Source organism: Convolutriloba macropyga, chromosome 5, assembly GCF_964194025.1.
Source record: "Convolutriloba macropyga chromosome 5, txConMacr16.3, whole genome shotgun sequence".
NCBI classification, from domain to species: domain Eukaryota; kingdom Metazoa; phylum Xenacoelomorpha; order Acoela; family Convolutidae; genus Convolutriloba; species Convolutriloba macropyga.
Genome location: NC_134472.1, coordinates 59,064,612 through 59,091,188, shown reverse-complemented (window position 1 = coordinate 59,091,188; position 26,577 = coordinate 59,064,612). Strand labels below are relative to the sequence as shown.

The following is a 26,577-nucleotide window of genomic DNA, read 5'->3' as shown; positions in this document are numbered from 1 at the left end:
TTTTGGGAAACTCGATTCGCTCAACCTCTGGCAAAAGACGTTCAAACTAATCAACAGATTGTTCATTTCTGTTAATTTTAATTATCACGTTTTTGACTCACGAAAATAATTTAAAACCAAAAAAATAGAAAAAGCGATAACCATATACTACATTCCGGAGCGAATTTGCTTAACTGCAAGTTCAAATCTCACAAATGAAACACGTCCGGCAGATTGCTGGAAAAACGACACCGCTAATTCCCATTGCCCCAATTGGGATCGAATAAGAACACAAACTGACTGTTGTACAAACATGTGTCTTAAGTGTGTTATTTTGGTTGGATTTCGTAGTTAAGAGAACTCCTTTCTTCTCAAAAAGAGGATACATGGATAAGTATCTATACAAATAACCACTAGACCTGGCCAACAGGACTAACTAGAACGAAGCTCAAACACCTGGTATCTAAAACTGGTCATTATAGGTTTACCATGTTTCTTTTTGACTTCGGTTTTCAATACTCAATTTGTTCATTGTAGGTTATTGCTTTGCTGAAAAATTCCTGATTAAAAACAGCTTGAATAGAATGAGCAAAGAATGAAACAAGACTAGAGAAGTCAATAGCATTTCACGCGAAATGTCAAAAAGGCGCAAATTAGATAAAACAAAACAAATTTTCTAATTTAACAAAGAAGAGAAATGGTAAATCAAAACATTTTTTTTATTAACAAAAGAAAACAGTTAAGAGCCTAATACTAGAAGGCTGGAAGATGGCTAGAAGGCTAGAAGAATGAATGTGGCTATTATAAACTATTTTAAAAATTTGAAAACTCGAATCCTAAAGGATCAAAATTTGATCTGCAATGACAGCATCGCATACCCCACGCATACTGAGTGTGCAGTTACGTATCACCTCGGTAGCTTTACAGACGAACGTTGGAGGGATTAGTCTCAAACGACAGGCGAAGTTTTGTAGCCAGCTCAAAATTAGGGATGCCAGCAAAATGGTGTCGGGTAGAAACGACCAAAAAGTTCTGACGCCTCAACAGCTTCGGTGAACCGTACACCTGGACCGGCAACTTCTAAGGCTCATAGAGCTATGAAACGCAATAACTTAATGCCCTTGGTCTGATCGCTTTTGCTTCCTTTTTGTCAAATAGCTCAAGCGATAGAAAGCATACTCCAGAGCAAAAACTATGAAGCAAAACCTTTTTGTACTATTAAGCTAAAAATGATAGCAGTTAAAAGTTTTAAAAAAATGAAAACTCCGACAGGATAAAATATTAAATCAATATGAACAAAAAGTTGGAACACTTTTTACAACCGAACATTCAAGTCTACTATAGAACATTGAAAACTACGAAATTCGAGGCAATTCCTTAATTTGGATGATATTTTATTTAGGTAACAGTGCAAAAAGTATTTGTTGACGGTGCTTTGTCTCAATGGTATAAATTAAATTGTGGTGTACTGCAAGGATAAAATTTAGGTACAGTGATTCACGTCTAAAATAGCCATTTGTCATTAGTCTAAAAAGTGTTAAAATCATTCTTTCTTCAAACAGCAAAGCAGTTGGATACCCATTTGAAGATTTAGAAGGGGATTTGCAAAATAAATTTTTAGCTCAAAAGTAATCAGTTAACCCGAAAAAAAAATCTTCAACTTTATCTGAATGTCAGTTCAGCTGATTTACTATTTCAATTCAACAATAGTGATAACAACATTGAGCCATTCTGTAAGCATCTTATTGTAAGGATAATACCTTCTCGTTACAAAATTAAATTAATCATGTCAAGAAGGAATTACGTCAGCAACACGATATTCTTTCAAATTGAGAACTATTTGTTGACGACTCAGTTAATTAGTTGTTACAGAAGCAATACTACGGTGCTTTGGTGCATTTTTGTACCCAATTTGAACTAAAATCAATTAATCTACAGAAACATAACCGACTAACGTCGCGCAAATTGCCCTCAAACCAGGGTTGGGTACTTGGAGACTAGTGAGCTGAAAGTCTCTAAGAGAACTTAATTCCCTCTGGGCGCTACCGGTCTATCTCGTTTTTGAGGACGAAAAGTCAAATGGGTCAGACAAAAAATTGCATATAAAGGACCACAGGACTGCTACAAATAATTGATACAAACTTCGTTTGAGAGCAGGGAAAAAGATTCTGATTTTTTAAAAACATAAAACGACAAATGTCGGAAGAATTGCTCTTGAACGACAGTCGAGGCTGTGGCTGTTAATTCAGGGGCTGTAGCCTAGATCAATTTCTCTTTTTAGTGGGTGCAAAAATCCTTTCTCTGCCCGTGATTCAAACCATAGACCTCCCGAACCGTGACCCCAAGCACTTCCAACTGCTCCATCAGAACCTTATTCTTGCTCTGCTGCAACCAATTTATATTAGCAACAAGCTTTACTTCGGAGTGAGAGCAATAGAGATCACTCAAAAATGAAGAACGAAAGCGTGAAAGCAAACAAAAAACTTGCATAAAAAGACACACACATTTACAATAATGGCTATGAACTTCGTTCAAGAGCAATTAAACAGCCGACAGACTACCAAAAAATCTGGAAAACACACTAAAATGCCGTAGATAACAGATACAAATAAAATACCGATGTGAAAGTTGAAGAATCTATCGACACTGCAAAAAAAATGGCGAAAAATTGCTATACCTCGCCAACTTTCACCCAATAGAAACCTTTTTATTAGGAGACTTGCTTGCACATGGGTGTCTCGAACTTTAAACAAAATTAAATTAAAATAAAATTCCGATGCGCAGAAGTAAATTTTTTGAGTGAAGTAAGATATTTATGACCAAAACCCAATCAATCTATTGACATAATAGCAAATACAATTATTGAAAGAAATATTCAGGAAATTTCAATTTCTTCAGCTTTAACAGCTCAGCTTTCTTCGGCGTCAAAATTATAACGAAGAAACAGTGCCCGAAATTAGTGCCCAAACTAGAAATAGTGCCCAAAATTAAAACGAAAAAGTGCCTCACGAAGAAACAAGAAAGCAAGATGAACGCAATATAGCTACTCAGTCTGTAGCTTTTTGGTTATAAAAAGACGCCTATAACAATCACACTTTTTTGATATACTCCTTATCAACCGTTTAAGAACTGCACAGCTAAAAATTCATAAAAATGGTTCTCAAGCTCGAAAGCTTTTCAAGATGCTTGCAATAAACTCTTTCAATCCAGGCGAAAAGATAGAACTACTACTAGTTAGCCCTTGATTTTGTTGATTTAACTACTCTGCTCGAACAAATTATAACAGAATTGAATACTTCTCAAAGACTGAATAATACTGCGACAAAAATTGCATAGTAATCTTGAAATACTTTCAAAAGGTGCTCAAAATTTCAGTAACGTTGCTGCAAAAAATACTTGCCATAAAATAGAAATTTTCATATCTTATTGCCAACAATGTGGTAATGTGCCATGTATTCCACTAAAATGATCCCCAGTAAGCAAAAATAATGCTACTAAGTCTTTTAAAAACTAATTAGTCTTTGTATTTATATAATTGAGTGAAATTAACATCTGATTTTATATGGGCAAATTGTAATAGAATATACCTTTAGTTTTCAGAGAAATTTCAATTTAAACTGCGTAGTAATGCAAAATTAGGTCAAATCTTGCAGCACAAAATTACGAGTCCCAAAAAGACTCTCTGGACCCAAGTAATTGTCACATAACATTTGAGAGCAATTGACAAGTACTGCTGAAAAAAACATTAGTTTATTGATTAGGTTACATCTGAAGTCACAGAAATATTTGACATAAAACGATTCTAAAGATCAGCTAAAAACGATTCTGTCTCGGATCATTTCTTTATTCTTTCCTATAAAAAATTAGATTATATATTTTAAATCTTATAGAAAATAATATAGCAAAAACATATCGCTATAAGGTCGTCTGTAGCCCTCAGTCAAAAATTAAAAGACTAAAAAATTAATTTCATTTTTACTCACCTAAATAATCTTGACGTGCACAAAATATAATTGGTTTCAGACGAAGTGTAACATTGCGTTAGAGTAACAAAAGTCATAAAACACACTAACATGTCTAATAAAACGCACTTAAACGAAAGTTTAATCGTGCTCCATAAAAATCAAAGCTCTCCGTTTCTGGGCTTCGTAACGATTAAAAAATCAAGTTAACTGCAGAACGCACTTGAATGAGCAATTGGTCCAATTTCAGTTTATTCATTTATTATTCTACCAACTCTAAGTGGTCGACTTTTCTTCGCTTTCAGCTATATTTCTTCTCGTTGTTAAGACACTGTGAAATAGAGAGAAGTTTTTAAGGCAGCAATCTTGATTCTACTCTCTTGAAGCAGCTATGAGAAATAGCAAACAAGGAAACAACAACATCAACAACAAGAAAGCAGTCAGTAAAATAAATAGAATAAAAGTGTAGGACAAAATTAGATCGAGAGATGGAGAATGAAAGTATGAGAGAGCGAGAGAGATTAAACAGAGAATCGGATGAGGTGAACAAAACAAGCTAGCGAGGGAAAGAGAGAAGAGAAAAGGGGAAAGAATAAGAATGACTGAAAGCGGCAGCAATAAAAGAGTAGCACAGAAATGAAGGAAAGAGAGAGAGAGAGAGAGAGAGAGAGAGAGAGAGAGAGAATTGTGGTCATCGGCTTTACTGTCCTCTTTCCCTTTCCCGCTTGTAACAAAAATCAGTGGCAATCATTGGCCGAATACCCAGATCGAGTCACCAACAGAATTATCATGCTAATCGAAGCAACACAAAAATATTCACAGTAAATTGCAATAATACGCGTGCAATTTTTCATCTTGTAACTTTCAGAGCGTTTCAGCCGGAATAGCATCAGCCATCTTAAAAAAGGCTAAGTCGAGAAAGATTCCTTGATTCAAAAAAATCAAATAACAAAAAGCAACTACAACTCACGTCATATCCGCATAATTCTATAGCTATTAAATGATTTTTATAGCACTTAACGTTGTTTTTTTTTCTATAGAAAGTATAACAAATTAACTTATATGAATAGCCGAACATTATGAAATTGAAAAGATTTGAAGTATTTACATTGCATTTTGCTGCTAAGATTATCAAGGTTTAGGCAAAAATTTCATTTGAGCTCACAAAGCAAAACTTTTACACCGGAATTATGAAAAGTTCTTATGCTGTGGTCATTTTCGGCCAACAGGGAACTCCTGTAATAAATTTATTCCCAATGACATTAAAATTCAATGACTACATAGAGCTATACTCAACTACGCTATTAAAAAATACAACTTTACTGCTTTTCACTTCCTAAATGATTTCAATTTTCCCTGGCTACACACACGCACTTGCACACAAACACAATCATACACATACACGTATACATAATGCGGAGGAAACACTCAATTTGATGAATAGCGGCTCCATCATAAATAAAACAGGCGACATTTAAGTCGCCATAGATGAATTGAAACAACAAGCGCATGCATAATAAACTCAAGCCACTCAACAAAATTGTGCCGTAGACCTATTGAAAGTTAAATGCAAAAACCGCATAGCTCCACTTTATTCAACATTATTCCTATGAGCAGATAATCCGACTGCAATTCATTCTCTATGCCCAAAAAATAATTATTTTTTCTCCGGCGGTCGACAATAACCAGACGCCGCATAACTACGACCTTTGTTCACACCTCATCAGCTAAGTAAAAATTACAGCTTCTCATCGTTCAATTGCTTAGTACTTATATTTACAATAAACTCAGGCAAAAAAACCACATCAGCCAATAAGTTATTACTAACTTTGCGGATAGTTAAAACAGCTTTTATTTAGAGAATAAACAGTCTATGCTATCATGAGAGCGTTGACAACATAATTGTTGATGTAAAAATCCCACTGACGATCAGCTTCAAAGTCTTACATCCTTCTTGAAAATGTTTTCCTGAACAAACTATTTAAACAATTCTTTAAGAGCTCTTAAAGTCGTTCTTTCAGCAACCAATGCAAATGATCGAAGCTCCACGATTAAAAAACCAAAAGGTTAAAGCTTAAAAACCAAAAAATTAAAAACCGATTAAAGATAATAAGATCAATTAATCTTTCACTTCTGAAACTTCGCGCTATAAAAACGTGGATTTTTGTAAAACAAAGTAATAAGAACAAATATGACCCACTAATGCCAAATGAATTGCTCTCGAACACTAGCTAGCTAAAGCGTTCGATACTACTATAGACCTCTTCTGCAGTAGCGGTTACTGATAGGGAGTTGGGGCAAGGTTGATTGCAGCACAGCATGCTGAAGCGCGGGCAATAGTCACTAAAGGTCAATATGTCAAATGAGGTTATTAGAGCTGAATGATTTAAATCGAAAACATACCCGGCAGATTGCCGGAAAATAGCCGCCGTTGATTTCCATAACTCTATTGGGATTGAAATAAAAGAAAATATCAACAAAATTGATTTTTGTATAAAAACATTTTTAAGTGCGATTTATTTTGATGTCATTTCGTAAGTGATCATACTCCTGTCTCTCAGTGAGAGACTACAGGGTCTAGTATCAATACCAATAAGCATTATAGATAGTAACTAAAACTTATGAGAACAAAGTTAAAGTACCGGGCATCTAAAAATGGGCTTTATGGCTTTATCCCGTTTCTATTTCTGACTTTGATTTTTTATACTGACTCTGTTCATTTTAAATTGCTTTGCTCAGCAGCTGCTGTTTAAAAGGACTTTGAGCAGAATGACAAAAGAGTGAAACTAGCCTAGAGAAGTCAAAAAAATTTAACGCAAAATGTCGAAAAAGCGGTAAAACGGGTAAAGCGAAAAAAAAATCGACGAAGTAAAAAACATAGCAGGACAAGTCCTGACGTACAACTCAAAGAATTTTCATTGAGTAAACAGAAAACTAGACCTAGAACGGACTATGAATGGATTGCGAAAACCATTTAGAAAAAAATCCTATCCAAAAAATTGAAAAAACAGTAAAAATCAAAGTGAAATTGCCGCATGTGAACAAAAAACCACTAGCGAGAAAGCAAATTTTTGTTCAAACACCGTTTTCTCACTCCACTTTAAATTTAGAGCGAAGAAAATTCATGCCACAAAACTACTCGCTTTTTCGCTCCACTTCCTGTTTCGGCGTGACCAAAATCACTACTCCAATTTGACTTTAAAAATCATGAATATGTGTGAACAGATCTTAAAAAAAGACAGCGCCCCAATACAATTCAAATTCTTTGAATTTTTTAAAAAATAGAAGCGCTATAATAGCCGGCTGAGAAGATGAGGGCGGCGATTAATAAAAAAACCAAATAGGGCACATTGACTTGCTTAGTAAAGTATTTCAAGCAGAGCTCCGCTCTTTAAAATTGGAATTAGGACACATTTATATCTGTAGCGAATACTAGATTAGATTCAATCAGAACTCAAATTGTCAATAAAAAGGAGCCCCAAATACTTCAACTAAAATTCTTTATTAGAACATCAATTGTCTTTCACTCCATGTATGGTTATTTTTGTTTTCAATCGTTGAAGCATTTATATCGTTTTTGAAAAATAACTTACTCCAAATGTATAAACATAGCCGAATAATCGTCGAAAATTAGCCGTCGTTGACCCCATTGACCAACGTTGGGATTGGAACAGTTAGAGAAAAATGTCGACTCTAAATTTTTTAAGTGCTGCATATAGCTATGCCTAGCAGATTGATGGAAGATGGCCGCCATTCATTCCAATAAACCCGATTGGATTTGAAAGAACAAAATGAAAACATAGCAGAAAAATTGACGGAAAATGGCCACCATTGACGCCCAATGGGATTGAGACAGAAAAAGAGAAAAATAAGAGATAGAAATTGACAGGATATTTCTAAGTGTCAATTTTTTTATTTGGTGTGCAAATTCTGCATATTTGGTTAGATTCCAAAATTACATCGGCTTCTAAACCGATCGCTACTAAGCCTGCATGAAAGATTTCAAAATCCACTCAGTTGAAACAGTGAGTGAGGTAGGTCAGAAGTCAAATGTGAAAATCCTGACCTATGTAAAACGAAAAAACGTGATCAAAAGGTAAAGCGAATTAAAAAAACATAGCAGGATAAGTCCTGACGTACAATTCCAAAAATTTTCATTGACTAAAAAAAACTAGACCTGGAACGGACTATGAGTGAATCGGGAGCACCATTTAGAAAAAATTAGATCAAAAAATTGAAAAACAGTTAAAATCAAAATGAAATTCCCATATGTGAACAAAAATTCATTAACGAGAAATGGAAATTTGGTTCAAACCAAAAAACTAAGCCTAGAACAAACTATGAAGGGAGTGGGAAAACCATTTAGAAAAAAATCCGATCCAACGAATTGGAATTGCCGCATGTGAACAAAAAAACCAATAGCGAGACAGCGAATTGTTGTTCAAACACCGTTTTCTCACTCTAGTTGAAAAATAAAGCGAAAAAATTTCACGCCGCAAAACCACTCGCTTTTTCCCTCCTCTTCCTGTTTTGGCATGACCAAAATCACTACTACAATTTGACTTTAAAAATCATGAAAATGTGTGAACAGATCTTTCAAAAAGACAGCGCCCCAATACAATTCAAATTTGTTGAATTGTAAAAAGAAGAGAGCGACTAAACAATACACGTTGAGATGCAGATAACGGCTAATAATAAAGAACAATTTATTCTGTCATTGCATAATTAGATGTCCTCTTGTTTCTTAATGAGGGGATACATGGTTATTTTTGTTTTCAATCGTTAAAGCATTTAAATCGTTTTTGAAAAATAACTTACTCCAAATGTATAAACATAGCCGAATAATCGCCGAAAATTAGCCGTCGTTGACCCCATTGACCAACGTTGAGATTGGAACAGTTAGAGAAAAATGTCGACTCTAAATTTTTTAAGTGCTGCATATAGCTATGCCTAGCAGATTGATGGAAGATGGCCGCCATTCATTCCAATAAACCCGATTGGATTTGAAAGAACACAAAATGAAAACATAGCAGAAAAATTGACGGAAAATGGCCACCATTGACGCCCAATGGGATTGAGACAGAAAAAGAGAAAAATAAGAGATAGAAATTGACAGGATTTTTCTAAGTGTCAATTTTTTTATTTGGTGTGCAAATTCTGCATATTTGATTAGATTCCAAAATGACATCGGCTTCTAAACCAATCGCTACTAAGCATGCATGAAATATTTCAAAATCCACTCAGTTAAAACAGTGAGTGAGGTAGGTCAGAAGTCAAATGTGAAAATCCTGACCTATGTAAAACGAAAAAACGTGATCAAAAGGTAAAGCGAATTAAAAAAACATAGCAGGATAAGTCCTGACGTACAATTCCAAAAATTTTCATTGACTAAAAAAACTAGACCTGGAACGGACTATGAGTGAATCGGGAGCACCATTTAGAAAAAATCAGATCAAAAAATTGAAAAACAGTAAAAATCAAAATGAAATTCCCATATGTGAACAAAAATTCATTAACGAGAAATGGAAATTTGGTTCAAACCAAAAAACTAAGCCTAGAACAAACTATGAATGGAGTGGGAAAACCATTTAGAAAAAAATCCGATCCAACGAGTTGGAATTGCCGCATGTGAACAAAAAAACCAATAACGAGACAGCGAATTTTTGTTCAAACACCGTTTTCTCACTCTAGTTGAAAATTAGAGCGGAAAAATTTCACGCCGCAAAACCACTCGCTTTTTCCCTCCTCTTCCTGTTTTGGCATGACCAAAATCACTACTCCAATTTGACTTTAAAAATCATGAAAATGTGTGAACAGATCTTTAAAAAAGACAGCGCCCCAATACAATTCAAATTTGTTGAATTGTAAAAAGAAGAGAGCGACTAAACAATACACGTTGAGATGCAGATAACGGCTAATAATAAAGAGCAATTTATTCTGTCATTGCATAATTAGATGTCCTCTTGTTTCTTAATGAGGGGATACATGGGCACTTCAATACCAGTGAGCACTTAAGATGGCAACTAAGACTTATAAGAACAAAGTTCAAGAAGCGGGCATCTAAAAATTAGTCTTAACGGGCTTATCCTGTTTCTAATTCTGATTTCGTTCTTATGACTACGTTCATTTTAAAAGGCTTTACTGAGCAACTGTCCCTTAAAACGTTTTGAGCAGATTGCGCGAAGAACAAAACTAGCGCAGAGAACTCAAAAAATTTTCAGAAAAAACGAACAAGCTGTGACTAACGGTAAAGCGAAATAAATTGTTATTCAACGGAGTTAAAATTAAAATAGGCCCGCTATAATAGCCAGCTGAGAATATGAGGGCAGCTATTTAAAAATATTCTAATTTGTTTTGCACTTTTATTAAATTCGAGAAATATGGTGAAATACGAGGACAATAAGACTAATACCAATATGAGTTAGCAGTAAACTACGAGGAACAATGATAAAATGAAGGCGAACGTTTGGCTTCATCAGTAGTCATATATGGTATAGGGAAGCTAGTTTTAGCTTAATACAAAGGCCTTAGGTGGGGGCACTGGGAGCGGGGCACCATCAAAAGGGTCAGACGAAAAATCAGTCAAGCGAATTATTGCACAAAGACCACAGTACTAACATAATTGCTGAAAACTTCGTTTGAGAGCAATTAAAAGCAAAAATGGATCTGAAAAACATGGAAACGTTTCCAAGAAACAAAGTGACCAGAAACTAAGTGACACGCGTTACAAAATTTGATGGCAAGTTTCAAAAATTCTCTTAAATTATTCATAAGCAAATGGTATCCAAGTCTATGAAAACATAAGATACAAACTGAATCGAATAAACAGATCAAAGTTTTCCGCTTTAGAAAGCCGCTGATACCTGTCATCAGCGAGATTAAGTAGTAACAAAAAAGCAAAAATAGAGGCAAACCTCATATCACCTGACAACTGTAAATAGGTTCACTTACTCCTCATTAGAAAGACAAATGAACCAGTTATTAACGAGAATAAATTCGAAGACAATAAAAAGAACTACAATATCGGCAAAACAGAAAAATCAATTGGATTGTAAAAAAAGGCGAGCGCCTAACAAGTAGCATTTGACAGGCCGATGACGGCTATTAAAAATGAAAAACTGTTCCCTGAAAAACATGTCCACAATCAAGGAGCCCTTAAAATATTTATTTGTCAGCTGTAAGCTAAAAACAACGATATGTTTGGACCTAAAAAATGCCTGAAATCATATTACCTTCTCAGAAAGAAACTGTTTTTCGTTGGCTTCCGGTTCAATAATTGATTGGAAACTTGCACAGTCTCCTTTTAATAACCATTCCCTGCTTGCCTCAGAACTAAAGAATAAAAAATGATAACCCCCAGCTCCACACCGCCTATACTTTTGAAAATTTAGGTTTCTTCTCTATTCATTAAAAAATGAACAACTTTTTTAAACTGCGCAGCTCAAATATAGAAGCTTTCACATGGTGTCACTTTTTCATGAACAAAAATTTCCGTTACACTAACTAACTTAATATATCTCCAGGGAAATTAGCCTGGCGAAGTTAAACTGAAGTTCTATAGTGAGCAAAACTCACTTCAGTCTTGCGGATATAATGCAAGCTATATATTTCCAAAACCAAAAAGAAAAATTTCCAATCAAATTTTGGCAAATGTTTTAAGCCATAGGTTAGGTCCGATGCCAACCAGAGCTTTGGTCCGATGCCACTTCGGCCCTAATTTTTTTTGATAATTTCAGATTTTTCAGTTGACCAATAAAAATACAATTTCCAATGTAAAATTTTCTCACAAAGAACGATGGTGGAATGTCGTTCTTGATTGTTCATCAGCTAGAAAATGAAATTGATTTAAGGAAAACATCAACATTATATTTTGCATTTAAAGGGACATAAATATGGCATATTTTATGGCCTCGCTTAAGCAATGTGGGGGTTAATAAAATATAGCCAGGGCCAATGGGATCAGAGATTACAACATCATTAGAATTTAATAACGACGATTGAGTTGATTTAAACAGTAACGAAACTTAAGTATAGCATTTTTGAGTGGCTTACAATTTTTAGTGAATTGTGACCAGCTGATTTCGACTGCACAAAAAATTAAACAAAAGTTGAAACACGCATGTTCAAGTTTTAGAAAGCCAGATGTTAACAGTGGCAGACTTTAGAATGCCAGATCTTCCATTATACAGTGCCAGATCTTGAAGTACTCAAACAAGTAAAAACCAGCCTTTCATTTGAAATTGAATTTACAGTTGTTACAGATCCCCACTAAATGAGCACGTTCCAATCGGGATAGTCTCCGTTTGTACCATACCACCCAGCTTGGTGAATGCATATTATTTTATTTGCACCCCTCCCCAAGACCCACGTGCTGTATTTTAACAATGATTTCCTATGTAATGGCAAGTGCCTTCTAATTGGGGGATGCATAACGAATAGGGGGGGGGGGGGGTAAAAACCGAAAAGATCTATCGATCGAAAGGAGTTCTTCCAGTCATTGAAGTTCTTCACAGGTTGTTTTGCCAGTGTTGTATCTTCGTATTCCATCTTTTAATTAGGAAAGTTAACCCTTTTCTTTTTATTTGAAAAGAAACAGACAATTGGATAAAATGCAATATATACACAAGCAGAAATGGGATCTCTTCCCTTTGTGCACCACCCGCCAGTACGTTATCTTCCCCCAGTTACAGAGCTTGTGCTATTATATGCTAAATCACTATTTTTTTTACAAAAAATGCGTCTGGGGGTTGCAAATAATATGCACCCTCTGTGCTTGGGGAGCACAAATGGAAGAGATCCCAAAATGATTCAAAATTCCAAAAGCCAAAAATGGTTCATCAAAAGAGTTTCATCAGGAAAAGAAAAGCGCATATTGTCCGCAAAAGTGATTTTACTTTTTTCCTGCAAAAATTAGCACCTATTCGTTTTCCTCAAATCACCTAAAACCTAAACTCCAATATGTTGGTTTGCTTGCTGGCATGAGAGTGCATTTATAATGTGTGGTTGTAAGTATTAGCACTAATCGGATGGGGGATGTAGAACCTCAAAGTTTATGGCCTCGCTTAAGCAATGTGGGGGTTAATAAAATATTGCCAGGGCCAATGGGATCAGAGATTACAACATCATTAGAATTTAATAACGACGATTGAGTTGATTTAAACAGTAACGAAACTTAAGTATAGCATTTTTGAGTGGCTTACAATTTTTAGTGAATTGTGACCAGCTGATTTCGACTGCACAAAAAATTAAACAAAAGTTGAAACACGCATGTTCAAGTTTTAGAAAGCCAGATGTTAACAGTGGCAGACTTTAGAATGCCAGATCTTCCATTATACAGTGCCAGATCTTGAAGTACTCAAACAAGTAAAAACCAGCCTTTCATTTGAAATTGAATTTACAGTTGTTACAGATCCCCACTAAATGAGCACGTTCCAATCGGGATAGTCTCCGTTTGTACCATACCACCCAGCTTGGTGAATGCATATTATTTTATTTGCACCCCTCCCCAAGACCCACGTGCTGTATTTTAACAATGATTTCCTATGTAATGGCAAGTGCCTTCTAATTGGGGGATGCATAACGAATAGGGGGGGGGGGGGTAAAAACCGAAAAGATCTATCGATCGAAAGGAGTTCTTCCAGTCATTGAAGTTCTTCACAGGTTGTTTTGCCAGTGTTGTATCTTCGTATTCCATCTTTTAATTAGGAAAGTTAACCCTTTTCTTTTTATTTGAAAAGAAACAGACAATTGGATAAAATGCAATATATACACAAGCAGAAATGGGATCTCTTCCCTTTCTGCACCACCCGCCAGTACGTTATCTTCCCCCAGTTACAGAGCTTGTGCTATTATATGCTAAATCACTATTTTTTTAAAAAAAATGCGTCTGGGGGTTGCAAATAATATGCACCCTCTGTGCTTGGGGAGCACAAATGGAAGAGATCCCAAAATAATTCAAAATTCCAAAAGCCAAAAATGGTTCATCAAAAGAGTTTCATCAGGAAAAGAAAAGCGCATATTGTCCGCAAAAGTGATTTTCCTTTTTTCCTGCAAAAATTAGCACCTATTCGTTTTCCTCAAATCACCTAAAACCTAAACTCCAATATGTTGGTTTGCTTGCTGGCATGAGAGTGCATTTATAATGTGTGGTTGTAAGTATTAGCACTAATCGGATGGGGGATGTAGAACCTCAAAGTTTTATTCTTTTCGCAATGAAAAATTGTAATCATTTTGCAAGTAATGTGTTTTTGAGTTAACTTGAACAACGCGTTTCAAAAAAGTTACGTGACTCTGCCAAAGTCACTTCAAAACTCTGGCAAAAATCTCGCGGTTCTCGATTAATGCCAGACTTTCTCAGTGGTTTCATAAGAGTCACGTAACCTATACATCAGAATCAGGCTGAACTCAAAAAGTCAAGCTGAGTTGAAAGCAGCATACACCATTAGTCAAGCTGTTCAACTATTTTTTTTCGCTAGTAGGTCAACTGCATGATCAGTGAACCTTGGCAATGTTTCAATACAAATTGAGGCTGCCTTCATTGCATATGTTGCTCAAACCCACATATATTGAAACCTAGGTTTTCTACAGAATAAAATAAGCTATCATGTAAAACCCAGAGCTAAAATTCAAGTAGTCAGAAATGAAAAAATTCGCTCGAAAAGAATTTCAGTCAATAGAACCACTTGAACATGAACTACCTTGTGAGGCTTAGACGTCTGCTGTACAACTGAGTCTATGACAGAACTGAGGTCTGATATCTTTTTGTCCTTAGCATTCACTGCTGGCGTGTTAGTAGAATCTCTGCCACCACCTCCTACTCCCCCTTTCGCACTTGGACTGCTGATCCTTCTCTTCTTGTGGGAGGACACTCTCGTCTGAGCGGAATGGCTTTGAGGCTGGAGAGATTTGCCACCTGGAAACATATCTTCTCAAAAGTAACTTGGATTCGTGTGAGAAATAATGTCCATATATATACATTTTTTCCAAATAAGTAAATTAAAATTATAACCAAAAGGTTAAACATATTTGACATCAAAAAAATATTTTATACAAATCATGCAAGCACCCATTAATATTAAGTTAAACCACGAAATTGAATAATAATCAGATTAATTAAATTAATGAATTTGCTGTTTTGCTCGTGGTAAGCATTTGACTGAAAAAGAACCACAGTTGATTAACATAGCCGGCAGATTGCCGGAAAATAGCCGCGATAGACGCTTGTGGCCTTCCAAGAATTGAAACAACTAAAAAGATAAGATAGACAGATCGACCACCAGTCCTTTAATAAACCACTACACTTTTTGGGTTAGATTCGGACTGTCAGTTTTTTGACATATACGGTCTATAGGGAAAAAGCGCTAAGAGAGCTTTTTCAAAATTGATTTTCGAAAACAAAAACTCAAGACTAATACTCAAGAAATAGGGCATATAAGTTTGGCACTACTTAGATGCACACTATTGAACCTTCATTAAAATGTTCATAAAATTTAAAGTTCCATAAGTGAGTTCAGAAGTCATTTTTGTGAGTGAGGTAAGTCACCCAATTGACCTAAAAGCAGAAATGACGTCACACACACAAATTTTAACTGCAAAGCATTAGAAGTCACTGAAGTCAATTCCAAGAAGTCAATTCCAAGAAGTCAGGTCGTAAGAATCATCGATGGAGACGACGAATTAAAAAACATAGCAGGACAAGTCCTGAATTACAATCCAAGGAATTGAATGCAAAACAGACCCAATATATTTGACCAGCAGATCAATTGAACAATTCCAGCCAAAAAGACAATCTCAAAAGTTGAGAAAGTAAAAGAATGAAACGAACTAAACAAAAAAAAATAATTATTGCCAGACCTTTTGAAGCTTTTAACCTGAAGACCATATATATGACACAAATCAATATACTCAATAACTCACGCAAAAGCCTTGAAACAGATCAATTGGCCACAAAAGGTAAATAAACTTGAGAAATATAACAAATGCTTCAAAATATTGAAAAATGAAAAGCGAAAAATTTACTGAAATATGGCTGGAAAAATGTTCGAAAACATTTTTTATTTTCTTCTGGAGTTCTGTCTTGTAACAAGTCGGCATTATTTAATGTTTCGTTGGCCAGTACAGATCGCTAAACTCAGAAAATGGCAAGAAATTAAAAAAAAATTTAAATCAAAAATTTTAAAATGCAAGCTCTATTAAAAAAAAATTGCCTACAATTGCAATATTAAAAAACTGAAAACTATTTCATTGCTACTAGAAATTATGCAGTAACATACTAGGAAACCCTAAAGGAGGTTCCCCGGCCACTGAGGAAAAATAATAAAATTTCAGAAATTGAAAGAAAAAATTGCAATTTGAAAATCGATAGAATTTGTAAAATTAAAATCTGGAAACACAATCCCCATACCACCAGCAACTATAAAGTAACTTTTTATCAACATTTAGAGGAGATTCACTCACAGTTTAGGTTAGATAAGCCTGAAAAATCACAAAAATTTTTAAAATTAAAAAAAAAGCAAGTTTAGTAAAAAAAAAATTGGCAAAATTTGTGATATTAAAATATATTCAATAAACCAATAAAATCATTCCAAGGCCAATAAAAAAATTTTCAATAAACTAATTTATTAGCAAACCCTAGATGAGGTGTTTCGCCACTGGGGCTAGAAAACTTGAATAATGACAATAAATGTTAGAAACTTTGAAAAAAACTGCAATTTTTATCAAAAAATTCGTGAAGTAAAAATTTTGCAAACCATTTCTTTACCACTAGAAACATTATAATGACCTATTATTTGGCCCCACAACAGGTTTCTTGACTCCAAGGGCTGAAACAACTCAAAAACGCCAAAAATTTTCAAAAAACTTGAAAAAAAATGTTAAAAATTGGTATAAATTACCATGTTTATGTTTGGAGTAGCAAAACATATAGCTCGTAAAATGGCCATAAAAAGGAATTTCGTCTTGCAAAAACCCTTTATCGACTTTAACAAACCTCAATTGTAGGCTGATCCAACAAAAAATCCATAAAAAATGACGAAAAAAGCGAAAAATGGCATTATTTTGGGCTCAAAAACTCCTAAAAATGACCTTTTAACCTTGAATAACGGCCTTCCCAGTAGCTTCACTACTCTAAGTACTCGAAGGACTACTAAACGCGGCTACGGGCTTCTAATGAAACTTGATATTGGATTGTAAAAAAAACCACGATGTCCCCAATAATAGCCGCTATCGCTTCGCGGCTATTAAACAATGAATGAAGCATTCAAAAGTTCAAAACATTATCGGAAATTTAACTTATTTGACTGCAGCACAGAAACTCGAAGCTAAAAACTCGAAAGTGGACCTGTAGTAAATACACAAGATCAATTATTTCTTAAACTTTCTACTATAATATCTTTAGCAACTGCTGAGACTCGAAAATTATGTGGACCATAAAAAAATTCGAGATTAAACTTCCTCGATGCCAGTAAAAAAAGTCGAAAATCAAGAACAATTTACCCTGTACAAAACTATGAAACTAACCCGAAATATTGCCGACGAGCTATAAAACTTCGTCAGAGGAATCGATGAAATGTATAAACAAAATAAATTGAATCCGATAAGTCAGTCCAATTCGATAAGTGCTAAATTGTTTCAGTGTCAATACAAACAAAGCAACGAATTGAAGAAAATTTAAAAATACAGTTGATTGAAAGACAGAATTGCCAATACGCATTGTTGAAATAACTAACAGCAGGTAGTGGAGCCCTCTTAGCCAACGTCTCAAACACTGTTTAGATGAGAGAGAGTCACACACAGAGCGGAACTTCAAAGAACATATTCACATTTGTTTACAAATTTTGTTTTCATTTCGATCACTTCACTCAGTGGGTGTCAGAAAACGGACCCAACTTCTATTGCTGTAAATCTCATGTTTGAAAAATGTCAATAACTCAAAACAAAAATGTTGACAAAGATGGACGATTCACGCAATAAATGGTGGTTAAAAACGCAAAATACACACGCTGGGGGCGGACGACAAAATAAACGTCGTTCTGTTTCCTCTTAAAGACTTTTTAGAGGCAGTGAGTGAGTGTGAACAATTAAATGTTTCTAAAGAATAAAGTTTAGAAATCTAAATTAATGGGAACAGCTGCTGTTGGCCTCAAAATTCCGCCTCTCAATTAAACACTATAAACAAAACCAAATATCTTTTTATTTCTCGGAGGCGATAGAAATTGAACGGAGGCAGGCCTTCCACGTACTCCGCCACAATTTTCTTACGTATGCTGTGATTTATTAAAACTAAGACTTTTAGTCATTGCTTTTGACAGTAATCTCAAAGCAACTGTAGATAATGTTTTGTTACCAATAGACAGGTTTCATAATGGCAGTGACATTGAATTTCACTTAATTTGATGAATCGTCATGCTTACAAAACAATAACAAAACTGAAAAAGATCCCAATAAGTGCATAACAGTCAATTCTGCATTCTGAGCTTACAGCTTTTTTTTACATTTTTTCTTGAGTATGTATAAGAAGATCCAGCCAGTTTTTGCCTTATCTAGGGCAAAATTCTCAAACAACGCAACTCGTATTAAATTACAAATTTCTCGAATAAATAAATAGAATCAAAGAGAAATGGTGAGAGGTGCAAAGCAGAACTCAACTTTGCAACGTGGAAAAAACTAAAAAAAGGATTAAAATCGCGATAAAAAGCTAATCTCATGGCAGAAAATTACAGCGCCTAAATAAGACCTAAAAAACTGACACAAAAATGTCAAATAAAACGCAATTTTAGCCCCCATCCTATATCAAAATAAAAAAAAGTATATATCGAAAAAAAAACAAACTCAATACCCAATAACTGCTTAAGCGAGTTGAGCAAGCAAACATAAAATAAATAACCGACTAACGTTGGGCTAAGAATACTCGATCTATTGGCCAGCGGTTGGCTTTGTCAGTAGCTAGCTACGGCATACGGAGGCTAGTTTTGGCTTACATGAAGGGGCGTGGGGTGACCACAGGGGGTGTTAATGCCCAATATTAACTTCTCCATTATTTTGTGTAAAGTGCCCTGTAATTGTTGATTGTGAATCACTGTGTAATGTTATAAGGTTTTTGAAAGTCATGTAAAAAAGGGAAATGAGTGGTAACTTTTGATGTCATGAAACCAAACATGTAAACCAAACAATTGAAACTTGAAATAACGGGAACAAAAAAGACATGATACGACAAAGAAGGAAGGATAGACAACGTCGTGATCAGGGGGTCTAGGAACCACTCATCACACCTGGAATTTATGTCTTCAAAACATTTTCAAAGAATCGCATACTTAGAGCCTAGTAAGCCGAAAGGATCTAAGAGAACTTAATGTCCTCCAGGCGTTACCTGTTTAGCCAGTTTTCGAGGACAAGAAGTAAAGAAGGTCAGACAAAAAATTGATAAAGCGAAAAATCGATGAAGTCAAAACGATCAAGCAAAAAAATACAAAAGGACACACACGACCTTCAATAAAAGCTTGCTGTAGAGCTAATGAGAAAAATCAGCTCGAAACAAATCAATTTCAAAATATAGCACTTCGCTTTTGTTTTGTTCAATTTACACAAACTTCAGAATTGGAGTAAAAAAATCAATAGCAGTAACTTTTTGTAGGGTTTCATACGTGCTTTTATTTTCAATGCATATCAAAACAAACAAATATCAAATAAAAAGTTAAAACACTGACCTCAATTTTGTAATAAAAATTGTAAGAAACAACTAACGTCGGAAAAAACGCTCTCGAACGACAGGCCGGGTATTTTAATTCAGAGAGGAGGCACGTAAGTCTGGATAACTCAGATCACTCAAAAATCAAGAAGTCAAGCGTCAAAACGTCTAGAGAGTTAAATAATTTTTAACAAAAGCTCAAAAATGGAGACAAAATAATGCATCAAAAACATGCTTACAAAAATTGCTTTAATTGTCATTCGAGATCAATAGAAAACCACCTAGTAAGCAATTGTTTGGCGTCTTTCTACGGTATAAAAAATTGCAGGTAAAACTAAAGACACTGTTTCTTTTGAATACAAGTGCAACTCACAGAGGTTTTCACCTAGTAACCCACTAACATATAATTTTAGCAACATAGCCAGCAGATTCCGGAAATTGCTGCGAAATTGACGTATAATTGCAGCGTGACGTATAATACAGACAGAAAGTGACAGATATCAGTTGAAAAAGTTATGATCGCCGCTAAAAAAGCTATGTAAAAAACAATCAGCGATAGATTAATAAGGCTTACCGAAATTCCTTCAGCAGAAGCCTTTTTTATTGGGGACCTTTATTACACATACGAGTCCCTTTGACCTTAAACTGATTCAAATTAAATAGTTTTAAAGCGCAAAGGTCATTTTTATTGAGTGAAGAAAGTCACGTATGATCAAAATCTAGTCACGCAAACGAGCTAAAAACGTTGGCTACAGCGAGAGTGAGAAATAACGTCGCGAGCGCAAAAGCCGCTAAGGAGACGAAGAAGGCATTAAAAATACGACTTTCCAGCTTTGCTGAACTAATGTAGAACAAACGAGTCAGACAAAAAAACCCCACAATTACTGCAATATAGCTACGCTCAGCTAACAGCTATAAAAACTAACCTGAAGCTCACAGAATGGCAGCTGCTATCCGTTAAGAGAAAATTATAAAACATACCCGGCAGATTGCCGGAAAATAGCCACCGTTGATTCCCAAAAGCATGATGGGGATTGAAAGAATAGAAGATATTGAAAAAAAAAGATTTTTGTACAAAAACAATTTTAAGTCTGATTTATTTTGATGGCAGTTCGTAGTTGAACCTACTTCTGTTTCTTAGGGCTACTATAAATACCAATAAGCATTAGAGATGGAAACTAAGACTTATAGGATCGACGTTCAAATAGCGGGCATCTAAAATTGGGCTTTCTGAGTTTATCCCGTTTCTACTTCTGACTTCAATTTTTTATACTGACTTTTATACAATTTTATATTCATTTTGAATTGCTTTGCTGAGCAACTGATGTTCAAAATCACTTTTAGCAGAATGAGAGAAGAGAGAAACTAGCCTAGAGAAGTCAAAAAGATTTCACGCAAACTGGTGGAAAAGCGGCAAAATGAGGTAAAGCGAAACATTTTTTAGTTCGACGAAGTAAAAAAAATAAGAGCGCTATAATAGCCGGCTGAGAAGATGAGGGCGGCTATTAATTAAATTAAATATAAAAGACTGAAATCAAAGGACGCAAGTAGAAATTTAATCAGTTAGATAACACAATTTTGAACATCGAAATAAATACTTGTCGAAAATCTGATCAAAGTAATCTGATGCAAAAAACACTTAATTGTGCAAGAAATTACAAGCTATTATAAGAGTAAATTCTAGCAAATTCCGGGCATATAAAACTGGTCTCTATGGGCTCATCACAGTCCGCTTTTCGATGCTGTCTCTGTTCATTTTCGACTGCTTTGCACAGAATTTGAGCAGAATTAGCAGAGAAGGAAAAACTAGCCTAGAGACGTCAAGATTTCGCGCAAAATCTTGAAAAATCTGGTAACCAAGGAAAATCGAAACTGACGAAGAAAAACACATAACCCGAAGAATTCAGAAAACGACTGGAAGAGTCCTCTGCCCCCAAATTACTTCGAAAAATTCATTACACACTAATGATGCACAGAAAATTGAAACCTTTTGTGCATTTGTTATTTTTCGTTGCCAAATAGTGTGAAAGTTGTAATGGGACAAAAAGCTTTTCTTGTTTTGAAAATGAGAACTGCAAGAAATTGACAAAAACTTCTCTAAATTTTTGGGATCCTTTTCTGTCACAAAGTGGTAATTGAAAAGGTCCATAAGCATGAGGTTACTTATAGATGCTATAAAACGGAACAATATGTGAAAAAATGGTAAAAGCTTAAGAACTTGAATAGTTGAAAAACTTACCTACAAATCTTATCAAAAACTTCAAAACTTAGTTTAAAAAATCTAAAAACATTAATTTAGCTTATTCATGCCTCCAAAGCAGATAATAATTGAAACCATAAATATGCTTAAAAACGCCGTAAGTGAAAAAATTGCGGTCAGACAATTTTTTCCAAATGCGATTTTCACTCTCAAAACCAGCCGCATAAACAAGAAGACACATTCTTTTGGCCCCACTCTTTAGAATTGCTCAGCAGTAAAACAACGTTTTTTGCGAATATCACTTCCTGTGCCAATTTTAAGGATGAAAAACATAGCCAAATGAATTCCGGAAACAACCTGAAGAGTCGTCGCACCCAAAAAACTAACCGCAAGATTACTGCAAGATTACTCGTGGCTTTTCCATCAGCTTTCCTTGATAAAATGAGTACAGCTTCTGAAAACCCAGCGGGCAACTTATATTTAGACGGTAACTTATATCAGAAGCTCCGGTATGCATTTTAAACAATCGAACCAGTAACAAGATTGTAGTCGTTGTTATTCTGGTACATCCTCGCATCTTGACTCACAAGTCCACCAACTTTTCTATCACCTCCGCCAACTGCAACTGTACTATTACCATACAGCTGGGAATGCGACTCCTCTATCCCATTTGTCAAGTCACTCCCACCTTCAACAGCAGACTGAGCAACTGCGGCACTGAGGCTGTCAAGCATTGCATCCATTTCAGCAGCAGCTGTAGTAGCGCCATCGCCCGAATTGTGGTGGTATTTGTTGTGGGATAAATCCACGGCCTAAGAAGACAAATGCATTCAGCTTCTAGATATTGATCACAGAAAATGAACAAGAGGCTCGGTAATGTGCGTTTGTAAATAACGTTCCGACTCCGCTCATCCCCATTTTATACTCAGTAGACCAAATGAGGAAGAGATAAAAAACCTTTCGAAAATTCACTTATTGTTTTAAAAAATGGTTTGAATAAAAACAATCGCTTCCAAGTCAACTCCCTAAACGAATTTCATAATGACGCCATAGGGCGTCGATGAGCACAACCATTAGCTATCAACTAAAATGAATCAAAAGGTTTAGAACAAATACAAACAAAAATGAATAACTCAATTAGCAATGTTTAATTGCGTCTTCCTTCAACACCATTAATAAGATATGTGACCTGCCATTAATGTGATATGACAAGGCAACAAAAAAGTACCTTCAAAATGGTCAAATGTCCAAAAAAATATGAAACCTCGTAGCATTGAAGGTAAAAAACCATTACTTAGGACATTAAACCGCAAAAAAGATTAGATTCACTAAAAAGAGTGTGCGACCTTTCCTTGCTGGAATTAAGCTACAAATTGACAGAAATAACATAAATGTGGCACAGCCGATCTTTTTTTGAAAACAAATATTTCTAATAACCATAAGCCTTCAACTAGAAAATGCATGGATTAACTTGGAACGCCATAGGAAGCCAAATCGACCTGTCATTAGCGAGACTAAGTAATGACTGCAAAAAATGGACTGAAAATTTCAGTGAATTTTTTTTTAATTTTCACTGAAATTATAATATACATTAATTGGTCCTTATTTCCACGTATTGGGATATGCCAATAATTTTGTCTTGAATTGATGTCATTCTCAATTAACATAACAAAAAGAGCAAAAACAATTTTCAAATAAAGACAGCACCTCAATACAAGCCTAGAAAGTTCCGGATAGTAAAATCACCGACTAGAACAAAATTAGTCTTGCTATTGCTACTTGTCCATCAAAATAGTTATTGTTCCAAATTTTAGCGAATTGAACTCGACCAAAAATCAAATAAATTAAAAATGATGCATTCTGAGACTATTCTCACGTCGAATTATCGCAAAAAATGTCACTTCTAGAACACTAATCCGGAGCAGAAAAAAACGAGAACTCTTCGGAGTTTACAAAGATTGCGCCCGCTGAATTTTGAAATTTAGCCACAACTGCAGCTATACTTCAGATGAAATAGTTCAACAACACTCCACTATCTTTTAAAGTAAAACCAACTATATTATCATCGATGATTTGAGCAAAAATCAAGAAAATAGAAACAAAAAAGAAATCAGTCAAATGTTCACTTAAATTTAAACCCAGATAACTCCCATGGACGAAACAAAATTCAAAAAAAAATCTCTAATTGTATATTGTACCCTATATGGGCTTCCTTATGACACCACAAACAACTCTCTACGGTGAATATATAAGTCGACCAAAATTGACTGAACAAAAAAAGCTCAGTTGAGCATATGGTTCCTCCTCGTCTACTTAAAAGGCTCAGAAAAGAATTTAAAAAAGAAGTCATCAAAGAAAAGACTTATTAAACTTTGATTTCGCATATATATTATAGAGTATTGCAGACCGTAGGTATCGTTTGTTGCTGTGGCATCTTTGCTTTAGTTTTCAGCTAGTACAAGTCTATATGTATTAATATTATTAAACTCATGCATGATCTTATAAAAGCATTCGTGGAAAAAGTCATGCGAAAAAACATTTAAAACAGAAGCCAAATTGCCACACGTGAAAAAATTCTCAAAAACTTAAGATTTTTTGCAATCCAGCTACTCAACTTCTGCTATTTTTTTTAGTTCGGCATGCCTAAAATGTAATTGACAATAAAATTATAAAAACTGCTAACAGATCTTTATAAAAGCCCCATTATAACAACAAGAGTACCGTAATTTAAATACAATCAAGTTACAGCTATAAAAAACTTATGGGAATATCTCAAGCAGCGCTATGAAGTTTAACTGGGCGAAACTGCACTAACATAGCTGAAAAATAATGGTTGAGCGCAAAATTATTCGGTTGAAAAGTTAGCAAAAAATGCACCAAAAGTCTAAACTTTCAATAATTCAACGGTACCCTTCACTCGTCAAGCTATAAGACATTGAAAGTGCTTGGAGCTTCGTATGACTCCGCACTGTAGTAGAGGTCAAAGTCAGTAGTGAAGAAAATCAACGAAAATTTTCCTTTAAAAAGCATCTGAGAAAAACAAAAGGAAAACTACAATGAATTCCAGTAAATTGCAGAAAACATGAAAGACAACAACAGCCCAATCAATACATAAAATCAAATTTAAAAACAAAACTGCCAAAATTCAATCTTTTCGGACTCACGAAAAAAATGGAAACAGAATTATTCTAAAGCCATTAATAGTTCATGTGAGCATTTTGGTTGCACGATTAGCTAATGACTGAAGTTATTGTAGGCATTTCGATTGGATAATATAATTATCAACTTTCAATTTTTCTCCGGATGTACACTTAAAGTCCTTTTTAAAACCAAGCGTTGCCAACATTTTTTGAACTTTTGCGATCATAAATAAATTTCAAAAAATACTGCAGTAAGAGAGCACGAACAATGTATTTGCGATACCAGTAGAACAAAAAGTTAACTGCTATAAGAAGAGAAAGTGAATTAATATACATACACAACTCAAAAACATTAAATGTATTGAATGTCAAGCATTCTCAGAGAGTAGAGGAGCTTTTCTATTTGGTTATTCATAGAAAATCTTTAATTTCTGTGGTTCGCATCTTTGGCGACTCGGAAGCCTTTGATGTCTTGCGGTGCGAATCGATAGTAAATCTAGTACTTTGAAAACATAACCGACTAAACGTCAGAAGAATTGCTCTCGAACGACTAGTAGGAGCTCTAATCAATTGCAGCCTGCTTCAGTCGGGGGGGGGGGGGCATTAGAGGTTTTAATATATACCACTTTTAAGATTTAAAATGAACAATGGCACAAGTTTCGGCGCACTTTTCATTTGACTTTGAGTTATCAAATTGCCGTCAATTGAGTTCAGCTGCTTGAAATTGTGATTGAGAGGGAATTTTAGATCACGCAAAACGCAAAAGTCAAGGGCGTAAAAGTCACTCGGTCAAGCAGAAATTTTGCTTAAAAAACACACACGTTTCCAATAATTGCTTCTCTACGAGATCAATTAAACAATTGCTTTTTAGCCTTTATAAATTTAAGGACATGACTTTAAGTGAAGAGGAGTTTGGTGAAATCAATGATTTTAGTTTAAAATTAGTTTAAAACAGCGTTTAAAAAAATTTAAATTCAAAAGCACTCCAAGTTTTGCTTTTATAAACTGAAGCTTGCATTTTTTTTTCAAATCAATAATTAAAAAACTATAACTCTCGGATTTACCATGAAAACAGTTTCAAACCTGATTTAAAGCTCCGGTTTTTGAAAGATAACGGCAAAACATACAACTTGAACCAGAACTTTAAATAGATCACTGCTGAAAAAAGAAAGATAATAAAAAAGCAAGGTAGCTGGATACAGTTACATTCTATAATTAGAACACTCCAATTTTGTTGCTCGGAGAACAAAATTCAAAAATATAACCGACTGACGTCGGGCGAATTGCTCTCAAACAGCCAACGAGCGGCTGGCATCGTCAGTAGCTAGCCAAGCCCGGGGTGTGAGGTTAGCGCAGCGGGGGTTCACAAGTGGATTGGGGGGGATAACTTAAGGGGCCGGTCGGTGAGGGTGTGGGATCAACTTTTAAGAACCGCAATTCACACCAAAATTATAAGACTCCAAAACAGTTTCTGTGAATCGCATACCTGGAGACTAGTGAGCTGAAAAACTCTGAGAAAACTTGAAACTTACTGGGCGCTACCTCTTTATACCGTTTCTGAGGACAAAATGTCAAATTGGTCAGACGAAAAATTGGTCAAGCGAAGAACTG

General features: G+C 35.1%; 1 protein-coding gene across 4 annotated transcripts in view; it reads right to left on the bottom strand.

Annotated features, from left to right (window-relative positions):
* Nucleotides 1-26,577, bottom strand: part of LOC142339502 (uncharacterized) — a 72,061-nt gene that overhangs the window by 33,583 nt on the left and 11,901 nt on the right. For all 4 annotated transcript variants that reach the window (XM_075389579.1, XM_075389580.1, XM_075389582.1 and 1 more), the window contains 2 exons: nt 22,359-22,638; nt 14,639-14,853 (listed from right to left, as the gene is read on the bottom strand). In XM_075389579.1, coding sequence (XP_075245694.1) covers nt 14,639-14,853; nt 22,359-22,638 — 495 coding nt within the window. The remainder of the gene's footprint in view (nt 1-14,638; nt 14,854-22,358; nt 22,639-26,577) is intronic.